The sequence below is a fragment of the Theropithecus gelada genome, chromosome 14, assembly GCF_003255815.1.
Source record: "Theropithecus gelada isolate Dixy chromosome 14, Tgel_1.0, whole genome shotgun sequence".
NCBI lineage: Eukaryota > Metazoa > Chordata > Mammalia > Primates > Cercopithecidae > Theropithecus > Theropithecus gelada.
In genome coordinates, this window is record NC_037682.1 from 9,800,530 (window position 1) to 9,826,775 (window position 26,246).

Here is a 26,246-nt window from a genome sequence, read left to right on the forward strand (position 1 = left end):
CACTATTGAGATATACTGGTCAGGTATTTTGTAGACTGTCCCTCAACTCTGTTTTGCCAGATGTTTTCTCATGATTAGAGAAGGGTTATAAATTTTGAAGAAAATCCAGAGAGGTGAAGAGGTGAAATAGGGCAGGAATTTGATCTGTTTTATTTACTGCTCTATACCCAGTGTCTGGAACTTGGCCCATGGTAAGTACCAAAAATCTGTTTTTTTGAATGAATAAGTGAATACATGAGTGGCTGTGGAAATTTAGTATTGTTTCAAAGTTTTAAAATGTTGTTGAAGGCCGGGCGCGGTGGCTCAAGCCTGTAATCCCAGCACTTTGGGAGGCCGAGACGGGCGGATCACAAGGTCACGAGATCGGGACCATCCTGGCTAACCCGGTGAAACCCCATCTCTACTAAAAAATACAAAAAACTAGCCGGGCGAGGTGGCGGGCGCCTGTAGTCCCAGCTACTCGGGAGGCTGAGGCAGGAGAATGGCGTGAACCCAAAAGGCGGAGCTTGCAGTGAGCTGAGATCCGGCCACTGCACTCCAGCCTGGGTGACAGAGTGAGACTCCGTCTCAAAAAAAAAAAAAAAAAAAAAGTTGTTGATATAGGCCGGGCACAGTGGCTTATACCTGTAATCCTAGCAGTTTGGGAGGCCGAGGTGGGAGGATCACTTAAGGTCAGGAGTTTGAGACCAGCCTGATCAACATGGTGAAACTTCTGTCTCTACTGAAAATACAAAAATTAGCCAAGTGTGGTGGCAGGCGCCTGTAATCCCGGCTACTTGGGAGGCTGAGGCAGAAGAATCACTTGAACCTGGGAGGCAGAGGTTGCAGTGAGCCGAGATTGCACCGCTGCACTCCAGCCTGGGCAACAGAGTAAGACTCTGTCTCAAAACAAATAAACAAACAAATAACTACTCTTTGGCTGGATACGGTGGTTCATGCTTGTAATCTTAGCACTTAGGGAGGCCGAGGTGGGCAGATCACTTGAAGTTAGGGGTTCGAGACCAGCCTGGCCAACATGGTGAAACCCCATCTCTACTTAAAATACAAAAAATGATCTGGGTGTGGTGGCGGACACCTGTAATCCCAGCTACTGGGGCCTTTTTTTTTTTTTTTGAGGCGGAGTCTTCACTCTGTCCCCCGGGCTGGAGTACAGTGGCTCATCTCTGCTCACTGGAAGCTCCGCCTCCCGGGTTCACGCCATTCTCCTGCCTCAGCCTCCTGAGTAGCTGGGACTACAGGCTCCTGCCACTACGCCTGGCTAATTTTTTATATTTTAGTAGAGACGAGGTTTCACCGTGTTAGCCAGGATGGTCTCGATCTCCTGACCTCGTGATCCACCCGCCTGGGCCTCCCAAAGTGCAGGGATTACAGGCGTGAGCCACCGTGCCCGGCCGGGATGTTTTTTTAAGACAGAGTCTCACTCTGTTGCCCAGGCTGGAGTGCAGTGGCAAGATCTTGGCTCACTGAAACCTCCACCTCCCAGGTTCAAGGAATTCCCCCACTCAGCCTCTCAAGTAGCTGGGAATCCCCGTCTCTGCCAAAAAAAAAAAAAAAAACCTATATATATATATGTGTGTGTGTGTGTGTGTGTGTTTTATATGTATATATATTTAGGTATATGCACACACACACAAAATTAGGTGGGAGTGGTGGCGCACGCCTGTGGTCCCAGCTACTTGGGAGGCTGAGGCACGAGAATTGCTTGAGCCCGTGAAGTCAAGGCTGCAGTGAGCCAAGACCGAGCCATTGCACTCCAGCCTGGGCGAAAGAGAAAGACTGTGTCTCAGAACAAACAAACAAAAGCTATTCTTGCCACGTTTTTCGTTTTTTTTTTTTTTTTGAGTCAGAGTCTCAGCTGGAGTGCAGTGGCTCGATCTCGGTTCACTTCAAGCTCTGCCTCCCGGGTTCACGCCATTCTCCTGCCTCAGCCTTCCGAGTAGCTGGGACTACAGGCGCCCGCCACCACTCCCGGCTAATTATATATATATATTTTTAGTACAGACGGGGGTTTCACCGTGTTAGCCAGGATGGTCTCGATCTCCTGACCTCGTGATCCGCCCGCCTCGGCCTCTCAAAGCGCTGGGATTACAGGCGTGAGCCACCGCGCCCGGCCCATATTTATTTGTTAACAGACACTGATACCCAGCTAAAGAGGTTGAACACATTTATTCTCTGGAAGTGTTTAAAAGTATCTGTTTTCCTCACATCGTTTTATTTAAAATTGTTCTGGATCAAGCAACTTGATCTTTTTCCTCATAACTTGCCGACTGACCCGTGACAGCAAAACCGGCAGAAGCTCGGTGACCTGCCACCCTGAGTCTGCAGGTAGTGCCCCTGGACTACATTTCCCAGAAGGCACTGCGCACTCGCTTCCTGCCTGGTCGGCTTGAAGGGAAGGACCAATCCCTGAGTGTCTCGGGAAGGAGGCATCCGGAGCCGCGGACCTAGAGATCCCAGAAGCCACCGCGCGGCGGCCCGGCCCGCAACTATTTCCAGATTCGGCGGGGGCAGGGGTGGGCCCAGACTCCACTTCCCGGCGGGTAGTGCGACCCTAGGGGCGGGACTTCATGTCCCAGCAGGCTCCGGGCGGCGTGGGCCGCGGTGCCTTGTGTGGGATGTAAGCGCGGAGGTGGGCGAGGGGTACCGAGGCGAGGACTCTCTTTGGGGTTTGGGGGCTTGGCCTGGGTGCGTTTTCTGGGCGGACTCTAGGGCCCCGGGGGCACAGTCGTAGAGGGGGCGGGGCGGCCATTGGGGCTCCTCATTGGGGTCCTTGAGGCGCACCCCATCGGGTACCGGGCGTCCCGGAATTGTGGGGGACAAAAAGGCTCTGCAGTCTCGGCTGAGGGGTCTCACCGACAAAAGAGGGGAAGCCGGTGAGCAGAGGCTGAGGAGGGTGGGGAAGCAGGGGAGCTGTGCGTGTGTCGGAGGGTGGAAACTTAGCGGACCCTGGGAGGGGGCTCCCCGGCCGAACCTGCCCGACCCTCCCTCCCGCGGCTTGCCTGCAGGCCGCCGCCCGCCGCCCGCCGCCATGGGGCTGAAGGCCGCCCAGAAGACGCTGTTCCCGCTGCGCTCCATCGACGACGTGGTTCGCCTGTTTGCTGCCGAGCTGGGCCGAGAGGAGCCGGACCTGGTGCTCCTTTCCTTGGTGCTGGGCTTCGTGGAGCATTTTCTGGCTGTCAACCGCGTCATCCCCACCAACGTTCCCGAGCTCACCTTCCAACCCAGCCCCGCCCCCGACCCGCCTGGCGGCCTCACCTACTTTCCCGTGGCCGACCTGTCTATCATCGCCGCCCTCTATGCCCGCTTCACCGCCCAGATCCGAGGCGCTGTCGACCTGTCCCTCTATCCTCGAGAAGGGGGTGTCTCCAGCCGTGAGCTGGTGAAGAAGGTCTCCGATGTCATATGGAACAGCCTCAGCCGCTCCTACTTCAAGGATCGAGCCCACATCCAGTCCCTCTTCAGCTTCATCACAGGTTGGAGCCCAGTAGGTGGGAATCTTATCCATGACCCACTTCTTCAAAACCCTCCGTGGTTTACAGAACCCTTTTGAGAACTGTAAGCCTTGTGAGGTTGGGCAGGTGTTATTTTCCTCTTTGCGGTTGGGAAACTGAAGCCCAGAGAGGGGAAATGATGTGCCAAAGTCACACACGGCATGGCAGGGCTGGAAGTGAAGCCTGATCACTTGGCTCCAAACCATCAACCTCACCTCTGCCCCCTCAGCACCTCCACCCCTGCCACTGAACAATCACAGCAGTTCTAAGCATGAGATACAGAGGGTGGCAGCAGATTTAGGGGGCAAGAAGATGAAATTGGGTTGCATTTGAGGCAGTTAAACAAAATAATAGTTATGAAGATGTTTTTGTTTTTGTTTTTTGTGTTTTTTTTTTTTTTGAGACAGGGTCTCACTCTGTCCCCCAGGCTGGAGTGCAGTGGTGTGATCATGGCTCACTGCAGCCTCAACCTCCCTGGGCTCAGAGGTCCTCCTGCCTCAGCCTCCTGAGTAGCTGAGAGTACAGGCATTCACCACCACACCTGGCTAATTTTTTGTATTTTTTGTAGAGATGGCATCTCACTATGTGGCCCAGACTGGTCTTGAACTCTTGGGCTCAAGTGATCTGCCCGCCTCAGCCTCCCAGTTGCTGGGATTACAGGTGTGAGCCACCGCAACTGGTGGCCTATGAAATTTTTTTTTTTTTTTTTAAGACAGAGTCTCACTCTGTCGTCCAGGCTGGAGTGCAGTGGCGCAATCTCGGCTCACTGCAAGCTCTGCCTCCTGGGTTCATGCCATTCTCCTGCCTCCTGCCTCAGCCTCCTGCATAGCTGGGACTACAGGTGCCCGCCACCACACCTGGCTAATTTTTTTTTTTTTTTTTGTATTTTTAGTAGAGATGGGGTTTCACTGTGTTAGGATTGTCTGGATCTCCTGACCTCATGATCCACCCGCCTTGGCCTCCCAAAGTGCTGGGATTACAGGCATGAGCCACCGCGCCCGGCCAAAAATGTTTTGAGACAGACCGAGGGCTTGACCTCAAAAGGCTTAAGACTTTTCAGCAAGCCTGGTTGACTGGCAATCCCATCCTGGTGTGCCATATTGAGAAGGATTCAGAGGCTGCTTCTCAGATTAGCAGGAAAAGAGTGCAGAGATAAATGAGGATTATCTGTTGGTGAGTGTATAACAGGAGAGTGTTGGCCAGTGTCCTGTATTTGCCATTCCCGTTTTAACCTAGTAAGTGCAGTAAAATAGAATCCTTAAATCCATAGAATATATAATAGAGTTGCAGAGAAAGACGAGATAGGGCCAAAGGCTGGGTCAGCTACAGGAGATCCAGAAAGGTCTCTTGTTGGACATAGAGGGTGTAAACAGGGAGAGAGAGGCTTTGAACACATGGGAGGGAAGGGATGGAGGGATGGTGGGCAGGATAATCTGAGTTTGGGGCACAGGCTTGGAAGGGGAGTGGGAGGGAGTGTGGCCCATCACTACCTGGCTCCCTTCCCCCACGTCAAAACACAGAGGACCCTCTTTCATTACCTGCCCCTTCCACAGGCACCAAATTGGACAGCTCCGGTGTGGCCTTTGCTGTGGTTGGGGCCTGCCAGGCCCTGGGTCTCCGGGATGTCCACCTCGCCCTGTCTGAGGATCATGCCTGGGTAGTGTTTGGGCCCAATGGGGAGCAGACAGCTGAGGTCACCTGGCATGGCAAGGGCAACGAGGACCGCAGGGGCCAGACGGTCAACGCTGGTGTGGCTGAGCGGGTATTGTTCCCTCCCTGCAACCTTGTCCCCTTATACTCTGGTAGCCCAAACCAACCAAAGGACTCCACTTTCTTGGGCCACACCCCTTTCTTCCCATTACCACCCACATACATCAGGAAGGGAAGACAGAAGAGCCCCTTTTCCCGGCTGTCATTCCCTGAAGAAGGCACAGGGTGGGCCATCATGAGACATAATGATCTTGTCCCCTCTCAAGAGCTGGCTGTACCTGAAAGGATCATACATGCGCTGTGACCGCAAGATGGAGGTGGCATTCATGGTGTGTGCCATCAACCCTTCCATTGACCTGCACACCGACTCGCTGGAGCTGCTGCAGCTGCAGCAGGTGAGGGCTGAGCCAATGGGGCAGTACTGGGCTAGGCCAGACTTGACTTGCTGTGGGACCCTGGGTAGGGGCACTTTCCCTTCCTGAGCTTCAGTTTCCCCCGCTGGAATATGGGTTAGTAATTCCTGGCCTGGCCTTTCCCAGGGCTCTTGGGAGAGTGGAATTGAGATGTGAAATTGCTTTAACTCCATTAAAGAATGGCCCAGAATTTTGGCCCTTCTACCTGGTGGGTGGTCCCTGTTTATTCTGACCCCCACCTCTGCCCGATAGGCTTAGGACCCATTCTCCTCCCTGTTCGTAGCTCATAACTCTCTCCTTCGGCTCCTAGAAGCTGCTCTGGCTGCTCTATGACCTGGGACATCTGGAAAGGTCAGTAGAGGGAAGTGGCCAGGCTGGGCCTTGTGAGGCCAGGGGGCTGGGTGGCAGCCTGAATTATGATCCTCTCCTAGGTACCCCATGGCCTTAGGGAACCTGGCAGATCTGGAGGAGCTGGAGCCCACCCCTGGCCGGCCAGATCCACTCACCCTCTACCACAAGGTGGGGGCATCTAAGGAGGATGCAGAAGGGAGACCCCAACAGTGGCTGAGGCAGGGGCCCTCATCTGGGTGGATGAGAAGAGAACTTTGTGTGTTAGGGGGTATCACCCATCCAGTGTCACTTTATGTCAACTGAGTGCAGAATCAGTTCAGTCAGGGCCGTCTGAGGAGTGTCCAGGGTTCACCAGCCTGGGAGTGGCAGGGTCTGCATTTGTCCCCTCAGCCCTGCCTTTTCTGCCACTCCTTACTGTCCTTTCTGGAGTATAACAGAGGTCAAATGTGGTAGGAGCACTGAAGAGGGAGGGGGTGTTTACTTGGTGGGTGTAGGTGGGGAGTGGGGCCATTGGGCTGGGCTTGGAAGTCTTTGGTGTGTATGTAGAAGAGTGTCTGGGAAAGAGGAGGACCCTGAGCTTGGAGGGCAGGCCCCACCCCTGCAGTCTGCCCCAGGCCTCAGCCAGCAGTCCTGTAGACCCAGGGAGGAGACCAGGTAGAAGGGCTGGCAGCAAGTGGAGGTCAGAGTGGAGATGGAGAGGACTCCCTGGGATCTTCCTGTGACCCCTTCTGGGTGTGCCCTGGTGGGGCATTTGTGCCAGCAGGGCAGCTGGGGCTGCCTCCCTGAGGATCCGCTGCCTCACCCCCAGGGCATTGCCTCAGCCAAGACCTACTATCGGGATGAACACATCTACCCCTACATGTACCTGGCTGGCTACCACTGTCGCAACCGCAACGTGCGCGAAGCCCTGCAGGCCTGGGCAGACACAGCCACTGTCATCCAGGAGTGAGGATCCCCCTATTAGGGCCTGCAGCCTGTCCTTTCTTCCCCTCCATTAGTTTCTAACCACCCTCATCCAGGACTGAGGCCTGGCTCCCACGCCCCATCCCCTTTCCATCCAGTCCCTAGGCAGCAAGGCCGCCATCACCCAGGAGGTAGGGACCCTGATTAAGGTGTCACATCTTTCCCCCCCTCCCTTCTCCTAATTTTTTTTTCTCAGAACAGCCTCAAATCTCCTTCCAATGTTTAACCACCATCATCCAGCAGTGGGACCTCCACCCTCAGCCCCGTGCCCCTCCTCATTCTTGCTTTCTTGCTGTGGCTGACCCAGACAGCATCATTTTGCAGTGAGGACCCCACCTACTCCCCCAGCCCCTGGGGTGACCCAGGAAAAGAAACCTGGGCTCCATCCCCCACCAGGTCCCTGGGGCTACCCCCCATGGCGAGACCCCTTCAGACCCTACAGAGACCCCACTGCTCTCACAGCTACAACTACTGCCGGGAAGACGAGGAGATCTACAAGGAGTTCTTCGAAGTAGCCAATGATGTCATCCCCAACCTGCTGAAGGAGGCAGCCAGCTTGCTGGAGGCGGGCGAGGAGCGGCCAGGGGAGCAGAGCCAGGTGAAAGGCTAGAGCTCCAGCCTGTGTCCAGCCTCCAACCTGGGCAGGACTCCCTGCCATAGGCCATGGGGGCTGCATGTATGGGACTAGGGATGGCATGAGGAAGGTGACCCTGAGCAGAGAGCTATGTTCCCTTTTGCTATAACTGAGGTCCTGGGCCCAGGTTGGACAGGGCTGAAGGTATTTTAGAGGTTTCTACCCTGTGCCTTCAGTTTCATGGCCAGACTCCCTCCCTCAGCTGAGGGATGGAGATAAGGGATGGTAACTTCTGGTGACGGATTGGCTTTATAAAAGGAAAGAGGTTCTAAGAATGTTCTCAACCTATGCTTACCTTTTCTGGAGCCAGGGGTCTTTGCCTAGGTGGGGGGCCTGGCCTGTGCCCTCTGCTAAGGGGTAAGAGACTGACCTGTGCCCTCCCTTCCCTCTTGTCAAGGGCACCCAGAGCCAAGGTTCTGCCCTCCAGGACCCTGAGTGCTTCGCCCACCTGCTGCGATTCTACGACGGCATCTGCAAATGGGAGGAGGGCAGTCCCACGCCTGTGCTGCACGTGGGCTGGGCCACCTTTCTTGTGCAGTCCCTAGGCCGTTTCGAGGGACAGGTGAGGGACAGCTGCACAGAGGTCTGGGCACTACAGGTGGTGACAGCAGCTATGGCTTGTCAGACTTTTCTGGCCCAGGAGCAGTATCTGCTCATCCCCTTGGGTGCCGGTGAGACTGAGACCCCTGGGTGGCATGGGATGGCCAGAGCAGGGTCCTGGAGTTCCAGCCGCTGGCCAGCAACCTTGCTCTCACCTTGTTCTCCCCACTGGCCCAGGTGCGGCAGAAGGTGCGCATAGTGAGCCGAGAGGCCGAGGCAGCCGAGGCCGAGGAGCCATGGGGCGAGGAAGCCCGGGAAGGCCGGCGGCGGGGCCCACGGCGGGAGTCCAAGCCAGAGGAGCCCCCGCCACCCAAGAAGCCAGCACTGGACAAGGGCCTGGGTGCCAGCCAGGGTGCAGTGTCAGGACCCCCCCGGAAGCCCCCTGGGACGGTCCCTGGCACAGCCCGAGGCCCTGAAGGTGGCAGCACGGCTCAGGTGCCAGCGCCTGCAGCGTCACCACCGCCAGAGGGTCCAGTGCTCACTTTCCAGAGTGAGAAGATGAAGGGCATGAAGGAGCTGCTGGTGGCCACCAAGATCAACTCGAGCGCCATCAAGCTGCAACTCACGGCACAGTCGCAAGTGCAGATGAAAAAGCAGAAAGTGTCCACCCCTAGTGACTACACTCTGTCTTTCCTCAAGCGGCAGCGCAAAGGCCTCTAAACTACTGGGGACTTTGGACCGCTTGTGGGGACCCAGGCCCCACCTTTAGTCCCCCAACTCTGAGCCCATGCTCTGCCCCCAGCCCAAAGGGGACAGGCCTTATCCCTACCCAAACCCAAAGTTCCAGGTCCCGAGCAGAGTCTATATCAAACCCACGATTTTCTCCAGCTCAGAACCCAGGGCTCTGCCCTAGTCGTTAGAATATAGGTCTCTTCTCCCAGAATTCCAGGATGCCAATGGAAACCTCACCCTGGGTCCTAATTAACAATCTTTAATTGTTAGCCCCTAGAAACCCAGGCTCCTCCTCGGAACCGCTCACCTAGAGCCAGACCAACGTTACTCAGGGCTGCTCCCAGCTTGTAGGAGCTGAGGTTTCACCCTTAACCCAAGGAGCACAGGTCCCACCTCCGGCCTGGGAGCCTAGACCACTCAGCCCCTAGGAGTATATTTCCACACTTCAGAATTCCGTATCTTGCGAATCCAAGCCCTCTGCCCCAAAAACCTTCAGTTCTGCTCCAGAATTTGGAAATCCTAGCTTCCTCTCTTTCCTATCCCGAGTCTGGGACACAAAACTCCTCCCCCAGCCTATGAGCATCCTGAGCCCCGCCCTCTTCCTGACGAAACTGGCCCCGGATCAGAGCAGGACCTCCCTTCCGACCCTCTGGGAACCTCCCAGAGGTCCAGCCCATTTCGGAGCATCCCGGAGGAAATCTGCAGAGGGTTGGGAGTGGGTGACAGGAGCCTGATCTTTTCCTGTTTTGTACATAGATTTATTTTTCAGTTCCAAGAAAGATGAATACATTTTGTTAAAAAAAAATACAAAGCGCAAGTCCATGTTTCATCTGGGAAACTGGGGATGGGGCGGGGAGTGGAGCGCCCCCTCTTCCCTCTGCCTTCTGGCTTCCAAGACTTTGCGCTCCCTATCTGTGGAGCGCGAGCAACGAGCAACGGTGGCAGCGGAAGGACTTAGGCTCCACCTCGGCCTCGGGGCTTCCCCGCGCCGCCGAGGGCCAGTCCCGCGGGCGCCTCCTCCCGGCCGGGCGGTGGGGCATCCCCGGCGCGGCCCCGCCCCCGGGCCCCAGCCCCGCCCCCGCGGCCTCAGAACCACTGGCGCCCGCCCCGCCCCGCCCCGCGCTGCCCAGCGCCGGCTCCGCAGCTCGCGCCCGCCCGCCCGCCGGCCCGCCCGGCGCCGGGCCATGGCGCTGCTGCGGGATGTGTCGCTGCAGGACCCGCGGGACCGCTTCGAGCTGCTGCAGCGCGTGGGGGCCGGGACCTATGGCGACGTCTACAAGGTGCGCCGGGCGACGGGACGGGCGGGAGAGCCGGGAGGAGGGTGCCAGCCCCGCACCCCGCGGCGGGATCCAGCCCCCGGCCCCGCCCCCCATCCCGCTTCACCCTCCGCCCCTGCAGGCCCGCGACACGGTCACGTCCGAACTGGCCGCCGTGAAGATAGTCAAGCTAGACCCAGGTGAGGGCCCGGGTCGGGCCTCTGCGCCAGAGGGAGGGCAGATTGCCTGCGGGCGCGGGGTGCGGGCGGAGGGTTGACGTTTCCGAGACCCCTGAAAGGCGTACCCCAGGAGGTGCTGTCACCTGGCACCTGCCTGGTCCGGAGGGAGGCACTCTGTGCCCATTTTGCAGATGGGGGCACTGAGTCAGGGCAACCCCAGCGCGCCCCCCCATGATGCTTTGTGCTTCCCAGGGGACGACATCAGCTCCCTCCAGCAGGAAATCACCATCCTGCGTGAGTGCCGTCACCCCAATGTGGTGGCCTACATTGGCAGCTACCTCAGGTGAGGCTGCCTTATCCTCCTGGCCCCAGGCAGCCCCCAAGCGACCTACTGTGTGCCCACCCCAGCTCTTTGTCCCCTAGGAATGACCGCTTGTGGATCTGCATGGAGTTCTGCGGAGGGGGCTCCCTGCAGGAGATTTACCATGGTGAGGCCACGGCTCCAGGCCCCAGCAGGCCCCAGCCTTCCCCCACCCCCACCCCCACCCCATTGGGGTACCGGAGGGGAACTCTGGGCCCTGGACTTGGGCTCCTCTCCACTCCTGCCTGGCTGTGTGACCTTGAGAGAAATGCTGTCCATCTCTGGCTTTAGTATCTTACATTAAGTTGGGAGGGGACGTGGCCAACACGGCTTTCACTTAACAGTGCCTGCTGCTTTTCCCACACAGGGTAGCCTGGGAGGGTGGGCATGACCCCGGGCCCCCAGGCCAGCCTCTCCCTTTTCCTTTCAGCCACTGGGCCCCTGGAGGAGCGGCAGATTGCCTACGTCTGCCGAGAGGCTCTGAAGGTAGCTGGGCCTGTGAGGTGCCCACATCTCTGGTCTCCAGAAGCTGTGGGCTGGGAGCCCAGATGACCAGCAGGGAGGCGGGTGGAGTGTCTCGGGTGGGGCTGGCCCGAGGGGCCAGGTCCTGGGGAAGAGGGGCCCCAGCCCTGTTGCCGGAAGCAGCCCATTTCCCTCTTGGCTCAGTCACTTCCTGTTTGGGGAGAGGGGAGGAAGAAGCAGCCTGGGTGGGGGGCCCCAGTCCTGAGAGGGGGTTCGAGGGAGGTGGGACAGTGCTGGGTGGCTGCTCTCAGGGACTCCTTTTTGTCCCCAGGGGCTCCACCACCTGCATTCTCAGGGGAAGATCCACAGAGACATCAAGGTAGGCGCCAGGCCGAGGGCATTCCTGGGAGGGAGGAGGAGGCCCTCGGGGGCACCAGACGGGATTCTCTCTCCTCCATTCCCACAGGGAGCCAACCTTCTCCTCACTCTCCAGGGAGATGTCAAGCTGGGTCAGTACCCTGGGGACACGATCAGGGTGAGGGTTCTGTGGACCCTCCCTGGCTACCCTGGACTCAAGGGTTGGGTGTCACTGGGCGAGTCACTTTGCCACTTGAGTCTCAGTTTCCCTGCTTAGAAGATGGAACGGTACTCTCTCCCTGCTGGAAAATGGAGGAGGTTGGGTCCGCACGGAGTTGACACGGGACCAGGCACTCCGTCAGGGATAGAGGGTGGTTGATGCCTCTCAGGAGAGGGACCTGGCCTTACCTAGGGCCTGCGGCAGCTGTGACCAAGCAGGGCCACCTGCCCATTTGAGCCCTGCCAGGTGCAGCCGGAGCCAGAGCCCTGGGCGTGGGAGGGTGAGTGGCAGCCAGAGGGCTGGTGAGAGTGGCTGTTTCTCCCACAGCTGACTTTGGGGTGTCAGGCGAGCTGACAGCGTCTGTGGCCAAGAGGAGGTCTTTCATTGGGACTCCCTACTGGTGAGGCTGCGCCTAGGGCAGAGGGGCAGGGGCCACAGAGGGGGGCACCCGGCCATCCCATCTGTGACCCCACCTCTAGGATGGCTCCGGAGGTGGCTGCCGTGGAGCGCAAAGGTGGCTACAACGAGCTATGTGACGTCTGGGCCCTGGGCATCACCGCCATTGAGCTGGGCGAGCTGCAGCCCCCTCTATTTCACCTGCACCCCATGAGGTCAGCCCAACACTTGCCCCTCACCTGACCCTTGACCTGCTGCCCGTGGCCCCTGACCTCGCGCCCTCCACAGGGCCCTGATGCTCATGTCGAAGAGCAGCTTCCAGCCGCCTAAACTGAGAGATAAGACTCGCTGGTAAGGGCCGCACCCTGCTGCCGGGACCCCCTTTTCTGTCAGCCCCGTAGTGGACAAGGAGCCTCTGCCAGCTCCCGGGGGGCAACCCCAAGAGCCCTGTCCTCTCTGAGCCACTACAGACCATCTGAGTGAGGGTCCTGGTCCTTCTGTGGGCTGAAGACCCAGCGTGGTCAGGAAAGAAGGGCAGACGGTTGGTGGAGGAGCCGCTGTGTCTCAAGGCAGCGTTGCTCGGCCAGTGGCCCTCGGCCTCAGCTGGCTCCTTCCTGGGCGGGCCCAGCAGATACCTCTGGAGGGGTGATGGGGCGGCTGGCAGGACACCCTGCACGAGGGCTAACCTGGATCTGGGGGGCTTTTGTGCCCACTAGGACCCAGAATTTCCACCACTTCCTCAAATTGGCCCTGACCAAGAATCCCAAGAAGAGGCCGACAGCAGAGAAGCTCCTGCAGGTGGGAGGCAGGGGGCCGGGAGAGGGGCCCAGTGCTCAAAAGCAGGGCCCTGGATCGGGGGCCAACCTGATCACCTCCCTCTCCGACTTTCCAGCACCCGTTCACAACCCAGCAGCTCCCTCGGGCCCTCCTCACACAGCTGCTGGACAAAGCCAGTGACCCTCATCTAGGGACCCCCTCCCCTGAGGACTGTGAGCTGGAGGTAGGTGAGGGGGCTGGAAAGTGAGTCTCGAGCAGGTCCGCTTAGGAGGAGCCCAAGGGCGGTGTTGGTGGAGGTTCCTTTCATTGGCACCATTCCAGCTTGGGGAGTCTCTGCCACGCTGAGTTTTGCTCCCATGCTGAGTTTTACACCCCCCGTGATAGATCCCTGCCCTTGAGCCCAAGCTGACCATGACCATGACTGTGCCATTTTCTTGCTTTTTGTATGATCTTTGGCACCTCTCTGTGTGGGGTCTCTTATCTGTGAAGTGGGGTTCCATTTTATTTCATGATAGTCCCAGAGGGCTGTCATGAAAGCAAAACGCACTGGTGCATGTGAAGCTCCTAGAGCAGCCCTGGCATGAGGCGCGTGCCAGGTGTGTCCACACTATTTCTGTTTTTCCTTAGACCTATGACATGTTTCCAGACACCATTCACTCCCGGGGGCAGCACGGCCCGGCCGAGAGGACCCCTTCAGAGATCCAGTGTGAGTCTGCAGCAGGGGCTGTGAGTGTGCAGATTTTGGGGGGCCTGTGTGCGCACGGATTTGGTGTGAGAGTAGGGGGTCCATCCTGAGACTCCAGCTCCTTAACCCCTGTACTCTGGGCCCCTCAGTTCACCAGGTGAAATTTGGCGCCCCACGCAGGAAGGAAACTGACCCACTGAATGAGCCGGTGAGCAGGCAGGCCTTGAGAGGAAGGTGGTGCCCAGAGGTGGGGCAGGGAGGTCGGATGGAGGCCGAGCAGCTCAAATCAAGGGAGACTTGAAGCTGGGTGACCTCGGGCCTTGGACCTTGGGCTGTCCAAGCAAGCCTATTCTACCCAGGGACCTGGAGGGCTAGGGGCTCCTTCCTGGGCCAAGTTGTTTTAGGTGGGTGGCTGGAAGGTAGCACAGAGACCCTGCCTTTCCCAAAAGGAGGCCGTCATGTGCCCGAGCCCCCACCCTACCCTGCTCAGCCTCGTTTTCCCACCTGTGTGTCCCCAGTGATCTGACTCCCTGTCTCTGCCCTCACCGGTTCTGTCACTGTCTCTCCTCACCCCCCAGCCTGTCTCTTCCTCCTTCGCTGTTTCTTGCCCTCTCTTTCACAGTCTTTAGCTCTGCCTTCCATTGTCTGTGTCTCTCATCTCCTGCATGTTTCCATCTCACCTTCCCTGTCTGTCTTTCCTCTCCTGAATCTCTTGACCGCCCTCTCACATCGTGTCTATCTCTGCTTTTTCCCTGGTCTCTACCTCGGTTTCCCCCAGTGGGAGGAAGAGTGGACACTACTGGGAAAGGAAGAGCTCAGTGGGTAAGTGAGGGATGGGGAAGCTGCAGGGGGCGGCAGGGGCGGCAGAAAGACTGACCTCTGACCCGGCACGGTGGCTCACGCCTAGAATCCCAGCACTTTAGGAGGCTGAGGTGGGTGGATCGCCTGAGGTCAGGAGTTTGAGACCAGCTTTGCCAACATGGTGAAACCCCATTTCTACTTAAAATACAAAAATTAGGCTGGGCACGGTGGCTCACACCTGTAATCCCAGCACTTTGGGAAGCTGAGGTGGGTGGATCACCTGAGGTCAGGCGTTTGAGACCAGCTTTGCCAACATGGTGAAACCCCATCTCTACTTAAAACACAAAAATTAGGCTGCGGTGGCTTATGCCTGTAATCCCAGCACTTTGGTAGACCAAAGTGGGCGGATCACAAGGTCAGGAGTTTGAGACCAGCCTGGCCAACATGTGAAAGCCCATCTCTAGTAAAAATACAAAAAATTAGCTGGTGTGGTGGCACATGCCTGTAATCCCAGCTACTTAGGAAGCTAAGGCAGGAGAATCGCTTGAACCCAGGAAGTGGAGGTTGCAGTGAGCTGAGATTGCGCCACTGCACTCCAGCCTGGGCAACAGAGCAAGACTCCATCTCAAATAAATAAAAGTTAGCTGGGCATGGTGGCCCATGCCTGTGATTCCAGTTACTCGGGAGGCTGAGGCAGGAGAATTTGGGAGGTAGAGGTTGCAGTGAACTGAGATCTTGCCGTTGCACTCCAGCCTGGGTGATAAGAGCTAAACTCTGTCTCAAAAAAAAAAAAAAAAAGGTTGATCTCTGACCCCTCTGCCCCACTGCCCAGGAGCCTGCTGCAGTCGGTCCAGGAGGCCCTGGAGGAAAGGTGAGGGGCGTGGACCTGGGGGAGGGGTAAGGGGTGGATGGCCTCGGTGCCAGTCACACCATGCCTCACGCCTCATCTCCCTCCCACAGGAGCCTGACCATTCGGTCAGCCTCAGAATTCCAGGTGCCACATGGAGGGAGGCTGGAGCTAGGATCCAGGCCACTGCGGAGGGTACGATTGGGAGTGGGACATGGTTATAGGGCAACCTGGTAATGGCCGGGCTGGGCCCTGCCCCTCCTACCAGGAGCTGGACTCCCCAGAAGATGCCATGGGAACCATCAAGCGGGCCCCGTTCCTAGGGCCATTCCCCACTGAGCCTCCAGCAGAGGAGCCTCTGTCCAGTCCCCCAGGTGAGTCCCAGGCTTGGGAGACCAGGAGGCAGCCCCAGGGTGGGGGCTGCAGCAGGAAATTGCAGTGTGCCTGTGCCTGCAGGAACCCTGCCCCCACCTCCTTCAGGCCCCAACAGCGCCCCACTGCTGCCCACGGCCTGGGCCACCATGAAGCAGCGGGAGGATCCTGAGGTGAGAGGGTGCTACAGGGGGTGGGGAGACGGGTGGCTACAGCTGTCACATCAGCCCTGACTCCTTCCCTCCCTCCCAGAGGTCGTCCTGCCACGGGCTCCCCCCAACCCCCAAGGTGCACGTAAGTGTTTGCCCCAAGCCCTGCAGTCCCACAGCCCCGCCACCCACCACCCCTGCCCTCCCTCGCCAGCCTCTTGCCTCCTTCGCAGATGGGCGCCTGCTTCTCCAAGGTCTTCAACGGCTGCCCCCTGCGGATCCACGCTGCTGTCACCTGGATTCACCCTGTTACTCGGGGTAGGCGGGGGCAGGGAGGAAGTGGGAGCCCAAGGAATCTCTCAGCTTGGGCCAGGGGCGTGTCTGACCTCTGACCCCATGCCCAAACTGGCAGACCAATTCCTGGTGGTGGGGGCCGAGGAAGGCATCTACACACTCAACCTGCATGAACTGCATGAGGATACGCTGGAGAAGGTGAGGCCTGGCTGACTGTGGGGGGCAGAGGCCTTGCGGGGCCTGGGGTGTTGACCGCCTGTCCCTCTGTCACCTCCAGCTGATTTCACATCGCTGCTCCTGGCTCTACTGCGTGAACAACGTGCTGCTGTCACTCTCAGGTACAAGGTGGGACAGGCCGGGAGGCAGGGCCCGCAGGGGCTCCAGCGCCTCAGCATCCTGCCCACCAACACCCCAGGCCCAGCCTCTCCTCCTTTCTGCAGGGAAATCCACGCACATCTGGGCCCATGACCTCCCAGGCCTGTTTGAGCAGCGGAGGCTACAGCAACAGGTTCCCCTCTCCATCCCCACCAACCGCCTCACACAGCGCATCATCCCCAGGTCAGGGATCTTGGGCTTGCAGGGAGTGGGAGGCAGAGGGGCAGCAAGGGGCTGGAACATGGCCTTGCCAGTTCCTGGGATTGCAGCAATCTTAGACATGTTACTCTGCCTCTCTGAGCGCCCTTTCCTCCTCTGTCAATACAATTGATGGCCTTCCCACCCCTCCCCACTGCTGGTTGGGAGGCAAGAAGGAGATAGTGGATGTGAAAGTGCTTTCCAAGTTGTGGGAGCTGTGGTTGTTCGGATGTGAGGCTTGACAGTTAAGCAAACGTTTACTGAGCACTTATGCTATGTTGGCCCCTGTGCTGGGCTTTGGGACATGGATAATCCCATGAGTCCTTGCTTTCAAGAAACGGGGGAGATGGGTGAGTCCTTGCTTTCAAGAAACAGCGGGGCTGGGTGTGGTGGCTTACGCCTGTAATCCCAATCCTGCAATCTGAGGCAGGATTGTTTGAGGCCACGTGTTTGAGATCAGCCTGAAAACAGGGAGACCTTGTCTCTACAAAAAATCAAAAAAGGCCAAGCTGGGTGGCTCATGCCTGTAATCCCAGCACTTTGGGAGGCTGAGGCGGGTGGATCACGAGGTCAGGAGATTGAGACCATCCTGGCTAATATGGTGAAACCCTGTCTCTAGTAAAAATACAAAAAAAATTAGCTGGACGTGGTGGCACATGCCTGTAGTCCCAGCTACTCCGGAGGCTGAGGCAGGAGAATCGCTTGAACCCAAGAGGCAGAGGTTGCAGTGAGCCGAGATCACGCCACTGCACTCCAGCCTGGCTGACAGCGAGACTTTGTCTCACAAAAGAAAAAAAAAAAATCAAAAAATGGGGCTGGGCGCAGTGGTTCACGCCTATAATCCTGGCACTTTGGGAGGCCGAGGTGGGCGAATCATGAAGTCAGGAGTTTGAGACCAGCCTGGCCAATATGGTAAAACGCCGTCTCTACTGAAAATACAAAAATTAGCTGGGCGTAGTGGTGTGTGCCTGTAGTCCCAGCTACTCGGGAGGCTGAGGCAGAAGAATTGCTTGAACCCTAGAGGCAGAGGTTGCCGTGAGTGGAGATGGCGCCACTGCACTCCAGCCAGGGTGACAGAGTGAGACTCCGTCTCAAAAAAAAAGAAAAGAAAAGAAAAGAAAAAAATTAGCTGAGCATGGTGGCCTGGGCATGGCGTTGTGTGCTGGTGGTCCCAGCCATTCAGGAGGCTGAGGCGGGAGGATTGCTTGAGCCCAGGAGGTTGAGGTTGAAGTTGATGTGAACTGTGATGACGATCGTACCACTGCACTGAAGCCTGGGCAACAGAGCAAGACCTTGTCTCAAAAAAAAAAAAAAAAGGCCGGGCGCGGTGGCTCAAGCCTGTAATCCCAGCACTTTGGGAGGCCGAGGCGGGTGGATCACAAGGTCAGGAGATCGAGACTATCCTGGCTAACATGGTGAAACCCCGTCTCTACTAAAAATACAAAAAACTAGCCGGGCGCGGTAGCGGGCGCCTGTAGTCCCAGCTACTTGGGAGGCTGAGGCGGGAGAATGGCGTGAACCCGGGAGGCGGAGGTTGCAGTGAGCCGAGATCGCACCACTGCACTCCAGCCTGGGAGACACAGTGAGACTCCGTCTCAAAAAAAAAAAAAAAAAAAAAAAAAAAAAAAGAAGAGAAATGTGGACGGTTAGCACCTGGTACTGAGGTCCAGTTAGAGGGAGAGCTGGGAGGGGTGGAGAGGCTTCAGAGACCGGGCAGGCTTGGGAGGTTTGAAAGTGTGTCAGGGTTTCTAGGCAGATGAGGTAGGGAATGGCATTCCAGGCAGAGGGAAGAGCAAGTATGTGTTAGTATGTGTTGGGGTGGAGCAGCCTGGTGAGCTGGGGAGGTGTAAGGGTTTGCCTGGGGGCCAGGCACAGTGGCTCACGCCTGTAATTCCAGCACTTTGAGAGGCCAAGGCGGGTGGATCAACTGAGTCAGGAGTTCAAGACCAGCCTGGTCAACATGGTGAAACCCCATCCCTACTAAAAATACCATAATTAGCCGGGCATGGTGGCAGGCATCTGTAATTCCAGCTACTTGGAAGGCTGAGGCAGGAGAATCGCTTGAACCTGGGAGGCAGAGGTTGCAGTGAGCCGAGATTGCACCGCTGCACTCCAGCCTGGGCGACAGAGCGAGACTCTGTTCTCAAAAAAAAAAAGTCCACCTGAGGGAGGAGGCAAAGAAGCCCAGGAGGAAGCTGCACCGCGCTGGTGGCAGAGCCCTGCCTTTCTGCCTTAGATGCTGGCCTAGGATTTTAAAGGGATCCCTCTGTATGCTGATCAGGATTCTCTCTTTTTTTTTTTTTTGAGCAGAGTCGCGCTCTGTCACCCAAACCAGAGTGCGGTGGCGCATTCTCGGCTCACTGCAACCTCCGCCTCCCAGGTTCAAGCAATTCTCCTGCTTCAGCCCCATGAAGTGCTGGGATTATAGGCGCCTGCCACCACACCCAACTAATTTCTGTATTTTTAGTAGAGACGGGGTTTAACCATGTTGGCCAGGGTGGTCTCAAACTCCTGACCTCAAGTGATCTGCCTGCCTCGGCCTCCCAAAGTGCTGGGATTACAGGGTTGAGCCACCGCGCCCGGCTGGGATTCTTTCTCTTGTAGGTGATGCAAGTCACTAGCTTAAGCACAAAAGAGAATTTAACAACTCATGGAACTGAAAATCCAGGATCAGGGTTTGCTTCAGGCTTAGCCGTGTCCAGGCTTCGGTGGCACCACATGCACCCATCTGCATTTCCTAGCTCTGTTTTTCTCTTGTCTTCATTTTCACCGCAGACTATGGTCTTCAACAGGGGCATCAGGAAAGGCCTTGCTGAAAAAGTGTTGGTTGAGCAAAGACTTAGAGGAGGTGATGGCACAAGCGCTGTGGATACCTGCGGAAGGGTATCCTAGGCCGAGGGGACGGCCAGGGCAAAGGTCTGGTGGCAGGAGTGGGCCTGGCCTGTTTGAGGAACAACAAGGAAGTCATTGTGGCCAGAATGAGGGAGAGGGAGATGATCAGGGAGGGCCCCGTGGCCACAGTGCAGCCTTTGGCTTGACTCAGAGCAGCCTGGGGGCCACTATGGAGGAGTGACATGGATTGAGATCATCTTCAGGAGCTCACTCAAACTGCTGTGTTGAGAACAGAGCAAAGGGGGTGAGGGTGGAAGCTGGAGTCCCGTCAGGAGGCTGCAGGAGGTGGTGGTAGCTTGTGCCAGGGTAGCAGTGATGGGGGTGAAAAATTGATCAGAGGCCAGGCATGGTGGTTCACGCCTGTAATCTCAGCACTTTGGGAGGCCAAAGCAAGCAGATCACTTGAGCCCAGGAGTTTGAGACCAGCCTGGCAACATAGGGACCCCCCAGTCTTTACAAAAAATACAAAAATTAGTCGGGTGTGGTGGCATGCCTATGGTCCCAGCTACTCAGAAGGCTGAGGTGGGAGGATCCCTTGAGCCTGGGAGGCAGAGGTTGCAGTGAGCCAAGATTGCACCATTGCCCTCCAGCCTGGGTGATGGAGCTAGATCCTATCTCAGGAAAAAAAAAAGTCCGGGCATGGTGGCTCACGCCTGTAATCCCAGCACTTTGGGAGACTGAGGTGGGTGGATCATCTGAGGTCAGGAGTTCAAGACCAGCCTGACCAACATAGTGAAACCCCATCTTTACTAAAAATACAAAAATTAGCGTGGTGGCGGGTGCCTGTAATCCCAGCTACTCAGGAGGCTGAGACAGGAGAACTGCTTGAACCCAGGAGATGGAGGTTGCAGTGAGCCAAGATCGTGTCACTGCACTCCAGCTTGGGCAACAGAGCAAGACTCCATCTCAAAAAAAGAAAAACAGAAGAGAAAAACAGTCAGATTCTGATTCTCTTTTGAAAGTTGAGCCAGTAGGATTTCCTGATGAAAGAGAAAGAGGAGTCAAGGGTGGTTCCAAGGTTTTTGGCCTGGGTATCAGGAAGGATAGAGCTGTCATCAGTTGAAGGTGGGGCAGTGTCAAGGGGAGCTGAATTCAATTTTGTTGCATGAAGATGCCTATTAGATGTGCAAGTGGGACCTGTGTAAGTCCATGGCGGGGTGGGGCTGGGCTCTGAAGGGAGGGGCCCTGGGCTACGGGCCCCGCCATTGTCATGACCAGGTGGGTGGTGTGGGAAGCAGTGGACCAGGTGCAGAGGGTAGGGAAGGCCAGGCCAGTGGCTGCAACAGCTGGGGAGCTTGGGAGGGCCCTTCCTGCAACGTGCTCACTCCAGGACCACATCTGGAGCCCTGTGGCCTTGGGGCTTCCTGAGCTCAGTCCCCAAGTGAGCCTCTGCTTTGGCCCAGGACCTACAGGATACAGGCGCATCAGAGCCCCAACAGGTCACAGGCAGCTTTGAGCCTGTGTTCAGGAAATGGCAGAGGCACAGTGAGCATTTTGAATGCAAAGAACAGAGAACTGGAGTTGTTTGGAGAAAAAACAAATACAAATTATATGCCTTTGTCCCATCCAAAGATCAGATGGGAAGGAGAGTGGGAGGAGTGTGGGGAGAGGGAGGGACGAGGACCACGGACAGGGAGATACAGATACTAGTTTCCTCCATGTCCTGGCAGAGGGTACAAACAGGACCCAGGCTGCTGGGTGGAGGTGGCAGGGCTGGTGACAGGAAGCCCCATTCCCCAGAGGAAGAAACAGGCTCAGAGGGTCCCCTGGAGGGTTAGGGGACACCCAGTGGCCAAGGCAAGGGCCCCTCTGATGACTGTCCCTCACTGCTTCTTCCCTGATAGCAAGGCAAGCCACCGCCTGGCCCCACAGGGCTGTTGCCTCAGCTGGAGAAGCAGAGGGCAGGCCATTTGCCTTTTGAAGTTTATTCACTGCCCCGGGCCTGTTTTCCCATCTGTGAAATGGGCCGTGGGCGCCCTGTGTAACCTGGTGGGGCTGGAGCCTGCATGCTCCCCAGCCCCTCCACTCTCTCATTTCTTCATTCATTTCTTTTCTTTCTTTTTTTTTTGAGACAGAGTTTCGCTCTTGTTGCCTGGGCTAGAGTCCAATGGCACGATCTCGGCTCACTGCAACTTCCGCCTCCTAGGTTCAAATGATTCTCCTACTTAGGCTCCCAAGTAGCTGGGATTACAGGCATGCGCCACCACGCCTGGCTAATTTTGTATTTTTAGTAGAGACGGGGTTTCTCCATGTTGGTCAGGCTGGTCTCTAACTCCCAACCTCAGGTGATCTGCCCACCTCGCCCTCCTGAAGTGCTGGGATTACAGGCGTGAGCCACTGCGCCCGGCATTTCTTTATTTATACCTTGCCTTTACCTGACAAGGATTTTCAGTGACTCAAAATAGGTGGAAAGTCCTAATATGTGATGACAGGAGCTGGCCCTCTGTGAGCACACACGATTCCCAGCACTGCCGAGAGCACCTCCCCTGTATTAACTCATGAAGCCTTCACTGTGACCCTCCAGGGTGGGCCCCACCAGTATCTCCAATCTACAGATGACGAAACAGGCATGGAGAGGTTAAGTGGCTTGCCTGAAGTCACACGGAGCTAGAAGCAATTCTGAGACCCAAAGCCCTGGCCTGGATGGAGACACTCCATCCTGGCCGCAGGCCCGGAAGACTGGCTTCAGGTCTTCCGCCCTTCCCAGCTGTTCTTGGGACAGGTTACTTTGTGTCTCTAAGTCTCAGTCTTACTTGTAAAGAGGGAAGATGATAGTGCCTGCCTCATAGCGCTCTGCAGGGCCCTTGCCCATGGATGGCATCTCGGACACAGGCCCTGGTTGTCACCCCTACAGGCGCTTTGCTCTGTCCACCAAGATTCCTGACACCAAAGGCTGCTTGCAGTGTCGTGTGGGTAAGAAGTGGGCTGGGTGGGGTGGGGTGGGGCCTGGTGGGGGGCAGTGCAGGCCTAGCCCGGTGCCCACTGCCTGCTCCCCTGCCAGTGCGGAACCCCTACACGGGTGCCACCTTCCTGCTGGCCGCCCTGCCCACCAGCCTGCTCCTGCTGCAGTGGTACGAGCCGCTGCAGAAGTTCCTGCTGCTGAAGGTGAGGGGCGGTGGGGGGAGGCCCAGGGTACCCTCAGAGCTCTGGGGGGAGAAATGGAGACCTGAGCATCCCTGCTGCCCCCTAGAACTTCTCCAGCCCCCTGCCCAGCCCAGCTGGGATGCTGGAGCCACTGGTGCTGGATGGGAAGGAGTTGCCGCAGGTGTGTGTGGGGGCCGAAGGGCCTGAGGGGCCTGGCTGCCGCGTCCTGTTCCATGTCCTGCCCCTGGAGGCTGGCCTGACGCCTGACATCCTCATCCCACCTGGTGAGCAGAAGGGCCAGGCTGCTGGGGGTGGGTGTGTGTGCATGAGAGACCGAGGGAGGCAGGCAGGGAGGGAGGGCTGAGGCTCCCAAACTAGGCTCCCCACAGCCAGTGGCTCCACAGAGACCTTGAGGGCTGCCATATGGGGTCTGGGGCCCACAGCCTCCCTTCAGCGAGCCTCACCTGGGCTTCCATAAAAGGGTTCATTAGACCAAAGGGCTTGGCAGCTAAGAAAATCCTGGCCAGGCCGGGCATGGTGGCTCACGCCTGTAATCCCAGCGTTTTGGGAGGCCAAGGAGCGGGGCGGGGCTTGAGTTCATGAGTTTGAGACCAGCCTGGACAAGGCTGAGACCCTGACTCTACAAAAAAAACTAGCTTTGGCATGTTGGTGCACGCCTGTGGCCTCAGCTACTTGGGCTGAGGTGGAAGGATCACTTGAGCCTGGGAGGCAGAGGTGGCTGTGAGCCATGTTCGCGCCACTGCACTCCAGCCTGGGTGACAGAGTGAGACCCTGTCTCAAAACAAAACAAAACAAAAAAACAGTCAACATTGCTCCGGGCTGCAGGAAAGGGGCAGATCTGGCAAGGCAGGGCCTAGAGGCCCCATTCTGAGCCAGGAAGCAGGATTCCCGGTGTTGTGGTAGCTCGGGGTGATAGTGAGCAATGATGGGAAGGGAGAAGGGAGGGCGCACGTGGTTAAGGCACCTGGTGCCAGGCCCTGAGCCAGGAGTCTCACACACAGGATTTTATTCTTTATTTATTCTATTCTATTTTATTTATTTATTTATTATTATTTTTTTTTTGAGACGGAGTCTCGCTCTGTCACCCAGGCTGGAGTGCAGTGGCCAGATCGCAGCTCACTGCAACCTCCACCTCCCAGGTTTACGCCATTCTCCTGCCTCAGCCTCCCGAGTAGCTGGGACTACAGGCGCCTGCCACCTCGCCCGGCTAGTTTTTTGTATTTTTTAGTAGAGACGGGGTTTCACCGTGTTAGCCAGGAAGGTCTTGATCTCCTGACCTCATGATCCACCCGCCTCGGCCTCCCAAAGTGCTGGGATTACAGGTTTGAGCCACCGTGCCTGGCCTTTTTTTTTTATTTTTGAGACAGAGTCTTGCTCTGTCACCCAGGCTAGAGTGCAATGGCACGATCTTGGCTCACGGCAACCTCTGCCTCCTGGGTTCAAGCGATCCTCTTGCCTCAGCCTCCCGAGGAGCTGGGATTACAAGCATGTGCCACCACGCCCGGCTACTTTTTGTATTATTAGAAATGGGGTTCGAGACCAGGCTGGTCTCGAACGCCTGATCTCAGGTGATCTGTGGCTTTGGCCTCCCACAGTGCTGGGATTACAGGCGTGAGTCACTGTGCCCAGCCCAGGATTTTATTCTTGATCCTCATGATAGCCTCTCAAGGCAGTGCCATCTTGCCTGTGTTATGAGTAAACGGAGGCTCCGAGAGGTAAAGTGACTTGTACCAGGTCACAGTGACTGGGTCACGAGGCCTGGTCCCCCTAAATCTGGAGCCCTCCCGTGGCTCCCCGTGACTCCTCCCCCACTCCCCATGAGCCCCAGGATGGGTCACTCATCCTCTCAGAGCCTCGGTTCCCAGCCCTGGAGGGAGATGAGGTTTCCCAGCCCCACAGGGCTGTTGTGAGGCTGACGTGCCCTCATGGCTAAGGGCTCTCTGTAGCCTGGCTCCTGTGTCCCCTTGAGGTTGGGGGGACTGGTGGCTCAGCCAGGTGGTTTCTCTTCTCTACCTGCAGAGGGAATCCCAGGCTCGGCTCAGCAGGTGATCCAGGTGGACAGGGACACAGTCCTAGTCAGCTTTGAACGTGAGTACCCTGGGGGGCAGGGCTTAGGGCAGGGGAGTATGGGGGTGAGGGGACCACGTGGGTCTGCCTTCCCAGAAGGGAGCCTCCCTGTCCCCACCCACCAGCCCCCTCCCTGTGCAGGCTGCGTGAGGATTGTCAACATGCAGGGCGAGCCCACGGCCACACTGGCGCCTGAGCTGACCTTTGACTTCCCCATTGAGACTGTGGGTGAGTGAGCCAGAGGTGGGGTGCAGGCTTTTCCCTGGCCTGGAGCACATTGTGGCTTCGGGACTTGGGGCTGGTGGTAGGACGAGGAGGCAGATTCCCCAGCGCCTCTCCTGAGCCATGCTGGTCACCTGAGGTCAGTGAGGACCCATGTGGCCCAGACCCAGGCTCAGGCATGGCTGAGGGGGCTCCAGGCCGGGTGCAGGGCTGATGGTGGCCCGGCCCCCGTAGTGTGCCTGCAGGACAGCGTGCTGGCCTTCTGGAGCCATGGGATGCAAGGCCGCAGCCTGGATACCAACGAGGTGAGTGGGGCCCAGGGACCTAGCTGTCCCCTGCCTTGTGGTCCCTACCTCTTTGCAGAGGACCTACTGGAGTGGCCTCAGTGCTTCCCACCCATCTTCCCAGGTGACCCAGGAGATCACAGATGAAACAAGGATCTTCCGAGTGCTTGGGGCCCACAGGTAGGCAGTGGCACCCCAGCCTCCCCTTCAGATGCCCCTGAGGCCAGAGAAGGGGCTGATGTGCCAAGTGTCTCCCGCCCCACCCCCTACTCCTCTCTCCTCCAGAGACATCATCCTGGAGAGCATCCCCACTGACAACCCACAGGCGCACAGCAACCTCTACATCCTCACGGGCCACCAGAGCACCTACTGAGAGTGGCGGGCCTGGCCAGGGGCTCCCCACCCCACCCCATGCCTTAGCTGCAGGCCCTTTTGGGCAAAGGGGCCCATCCCAGACCAGAGGAGCCCAGGCCTTGGCCCTGCTGGGGCTGAAGGGCAGAAGTAATCCTGAGAAATGTTTCAGGCCTGGGGAGGGAGGGGAGCCTCCCACGCCTCTGCAATAACTGGACTGGGGGAGCTGCTGTCACTTCCCATTCCCCGAGGCAGCCGAGTCCCTAGTGCCCAAGGCAGGGGCCCTGGGCCTGGGCCATTCATTCCATTTTGTTCCACATTTCCTTTCTACTCTTTCTGCCAAGAGCCTGCCCCTGCATTTGTCCTGGGAAACACGGTATTTAAGAGAGAACTATATTGGTATTAAAGCTGGTTTGTTTTACTCCTCTGGTCCCTCTGGGTCGGGGGAGTGAAACCACTTCATCTCCCGCCTCCTTCCCTCCAACACACCTTTCTGTGGGCACCACAGAAGGGCAGGGCCTTGGAGAAGCCAGGTGGAGGTGACAGGAGGCCATGGCCGCCAGCAGCCTTCCCAGGGGCACTGTGCCTTCCCCTGTGCCCTTGCTCAGAACTGGCGCTCAGCTTTGCAGTTTGAGGGCTGTGTTGTAGTTTGGTGCCCCAAGGATTCATGCAGATGGGGGCCTCAACAAAGGGACTCATCCAGGGCGCCCTTGCCCCACCTAGGATCTCACTGGGTGGCCCCTGGTAGGGCCCAGGAGGAGC

The 26,246-nt window shown here is 57.5% G+C and overlaps 2 protein-coding genes across 5 annotated transcripts; both read left to right on the forward strand.

Moving 5' to 3' along the window:
- The first annotated feature begins 2,414 nt into the window (after positions 1 to 2,414).
- MEN1 (menin 1) lies at positions 2,415 to 9,639 on the forward strand. 2 transcript variants are annotated; one of them, XM_025357854.1, is made up of 10 exons: positions 2,415 to 2,513; positions 3,006 to 3,473; positions 5,045 to 5,253; positions 5,468 to 5,596; positions 5,925 to 5,965; positions 6,046 to 6,133; positions 6,774 to 6,910; positions 7,391 to 7,526; positions 7,960 to 8,124; positions 8,340 to 9,639. In XM_025357854.1, the coding sequence occupies exons 2-10, from the start codon at positions 3,029 to 3,031 to the stop codon at positions 8,820 to 8,822; spliced, it is 1,833 nt and encodes a 610-aa protein (XP_025213639.1). In that variant the 5' UTR covers positions 2,415 to 2,513; positions 3,006 to 3,028; the 3' UTR covers positions 8,823 to 9,639. The 2 variants fall into 2 exon arrangements, with proteins under 2 accessions (XP_025213639.1, XP_025213638.1); XM_025357853.1 differs by having other exon boundaries at positions 2,456 to 2,629.
- A 275-nt stretch (positions 9,640 to 9,914) lies between these two features.
- MAP4K2 (mitogen-activated protein kinase kinase kinase kinase 2) lies at positions 9,915 to 25,941 on the forward strand. 3 transcript variants are annotated; one of them, XM_025358452.1, is made up of 32 exons: positions 9,915 to 10,114; positions 10,233 to 10,290; positions 10,522 to 10,612; positions 10,693 to 10,757; positions 11,061 to 11,116; positions 11,424 to 11,471; positions 11,559 to 11,601; positions 11,997 to 12,069; positions 12,149 to 12,280; positions 12,354 to 12,416; positions 12,782 to 12,863; positions 12,958 to 13,065; positions 13,470 to 13,548; positions 13,677 to 13,735; positions 14,306 to 14,349; positions 15,161 to 15,199; positions 15,289 to 15,322; positions 15,444 to 15,549; positions 15,632 to 15,720; positions 15,800 to 15,841; positions 15,930 to 16,014; positions 16,109 to 16,188; positions 16,268 to 16,328; positions 16,431 to 16,548; positions 22,310 to 22,368; positions 22,457 to 22,560; positions 22,646 to 22,823; positions 24,580 to 24,648; positions 24,769 to 24,855; positions 25,084 to 25,154; positions 25,258 to 25,313; positions 25,419 to 25,941. In XM_025358452.1, the coding sequence occupies exons 1-32, from the start codon at positions 10,019 to 10,021 to the stop codon at positions 25,504 to 25,506; spliced, it is 2,463 nt and encodes an 820-aa protein (XP_025214237.1). In that variant the 5' UTR covers positions 9,915 to 10,018; the 3' UTR covers positions 25,507 to 25,941. The 3 variants fall into 3 exon arrangements, with proteins under 3 accessions (XP_025214237.1, XP_025214238.1, XP_025214236.1); XM_025358453.1 differs by having other exon boundaries at positions 15,656 to 15,720; XM_025358451.1 differs by having other exon boundaries at positions 10,008 to 10,290.
- Positions 25,942 to 26,246: the final 305 nt, after the last annotated feature.

Excerpts from the sequence above, each read along its gene's own strand:
- MEN1 (XM_025357854.1), top strand. The coding sequence starts at position 3,029 with ATGGGGCTGAAGGCCGCCCAGAAGACGCTGTTCCCGCTGCGCTCCATC. Across the intron at positions 6,134-6,773 it reads CACTCACCCTCTACCACAAG|GGCATTGCCTCAGCCAAGAC; the intron begins GTGGGGGCATCT and ends CCTCACCCCCAG. Across the intron at positions 6,911-7,390 it reads ACAGCCACTGTCATCCAGGA|CTACAACTACTGCCGGGAAG; the intron begins GTGAGGATCCCC and ends CTGCTCTCACAG.
- MAP4K2 (XM_025358451.1), top strand. The coding sequence starts at position 10,035 with ATGTGTCGCTGCAGGACCCGCGGGACCGCTTCGAGCTGCTGCAGCGCG. Across the intron at positions 16,189-16,267 it reads ATGAGGATACGCTGGAGAAG|CTGATTTCACATCGCTGCTC; the intron begins GTGAGGCCTGGC and ends TGTCACCTCCAG. Across the intron at positions 22,369-22,456 it reads CTGCTTGCAGTGTCGTGTGG|TGCGGAACCCCTACACGGGT; the intron begins GTAAGAAGTGGG and ends CTCCCCTGCCAG.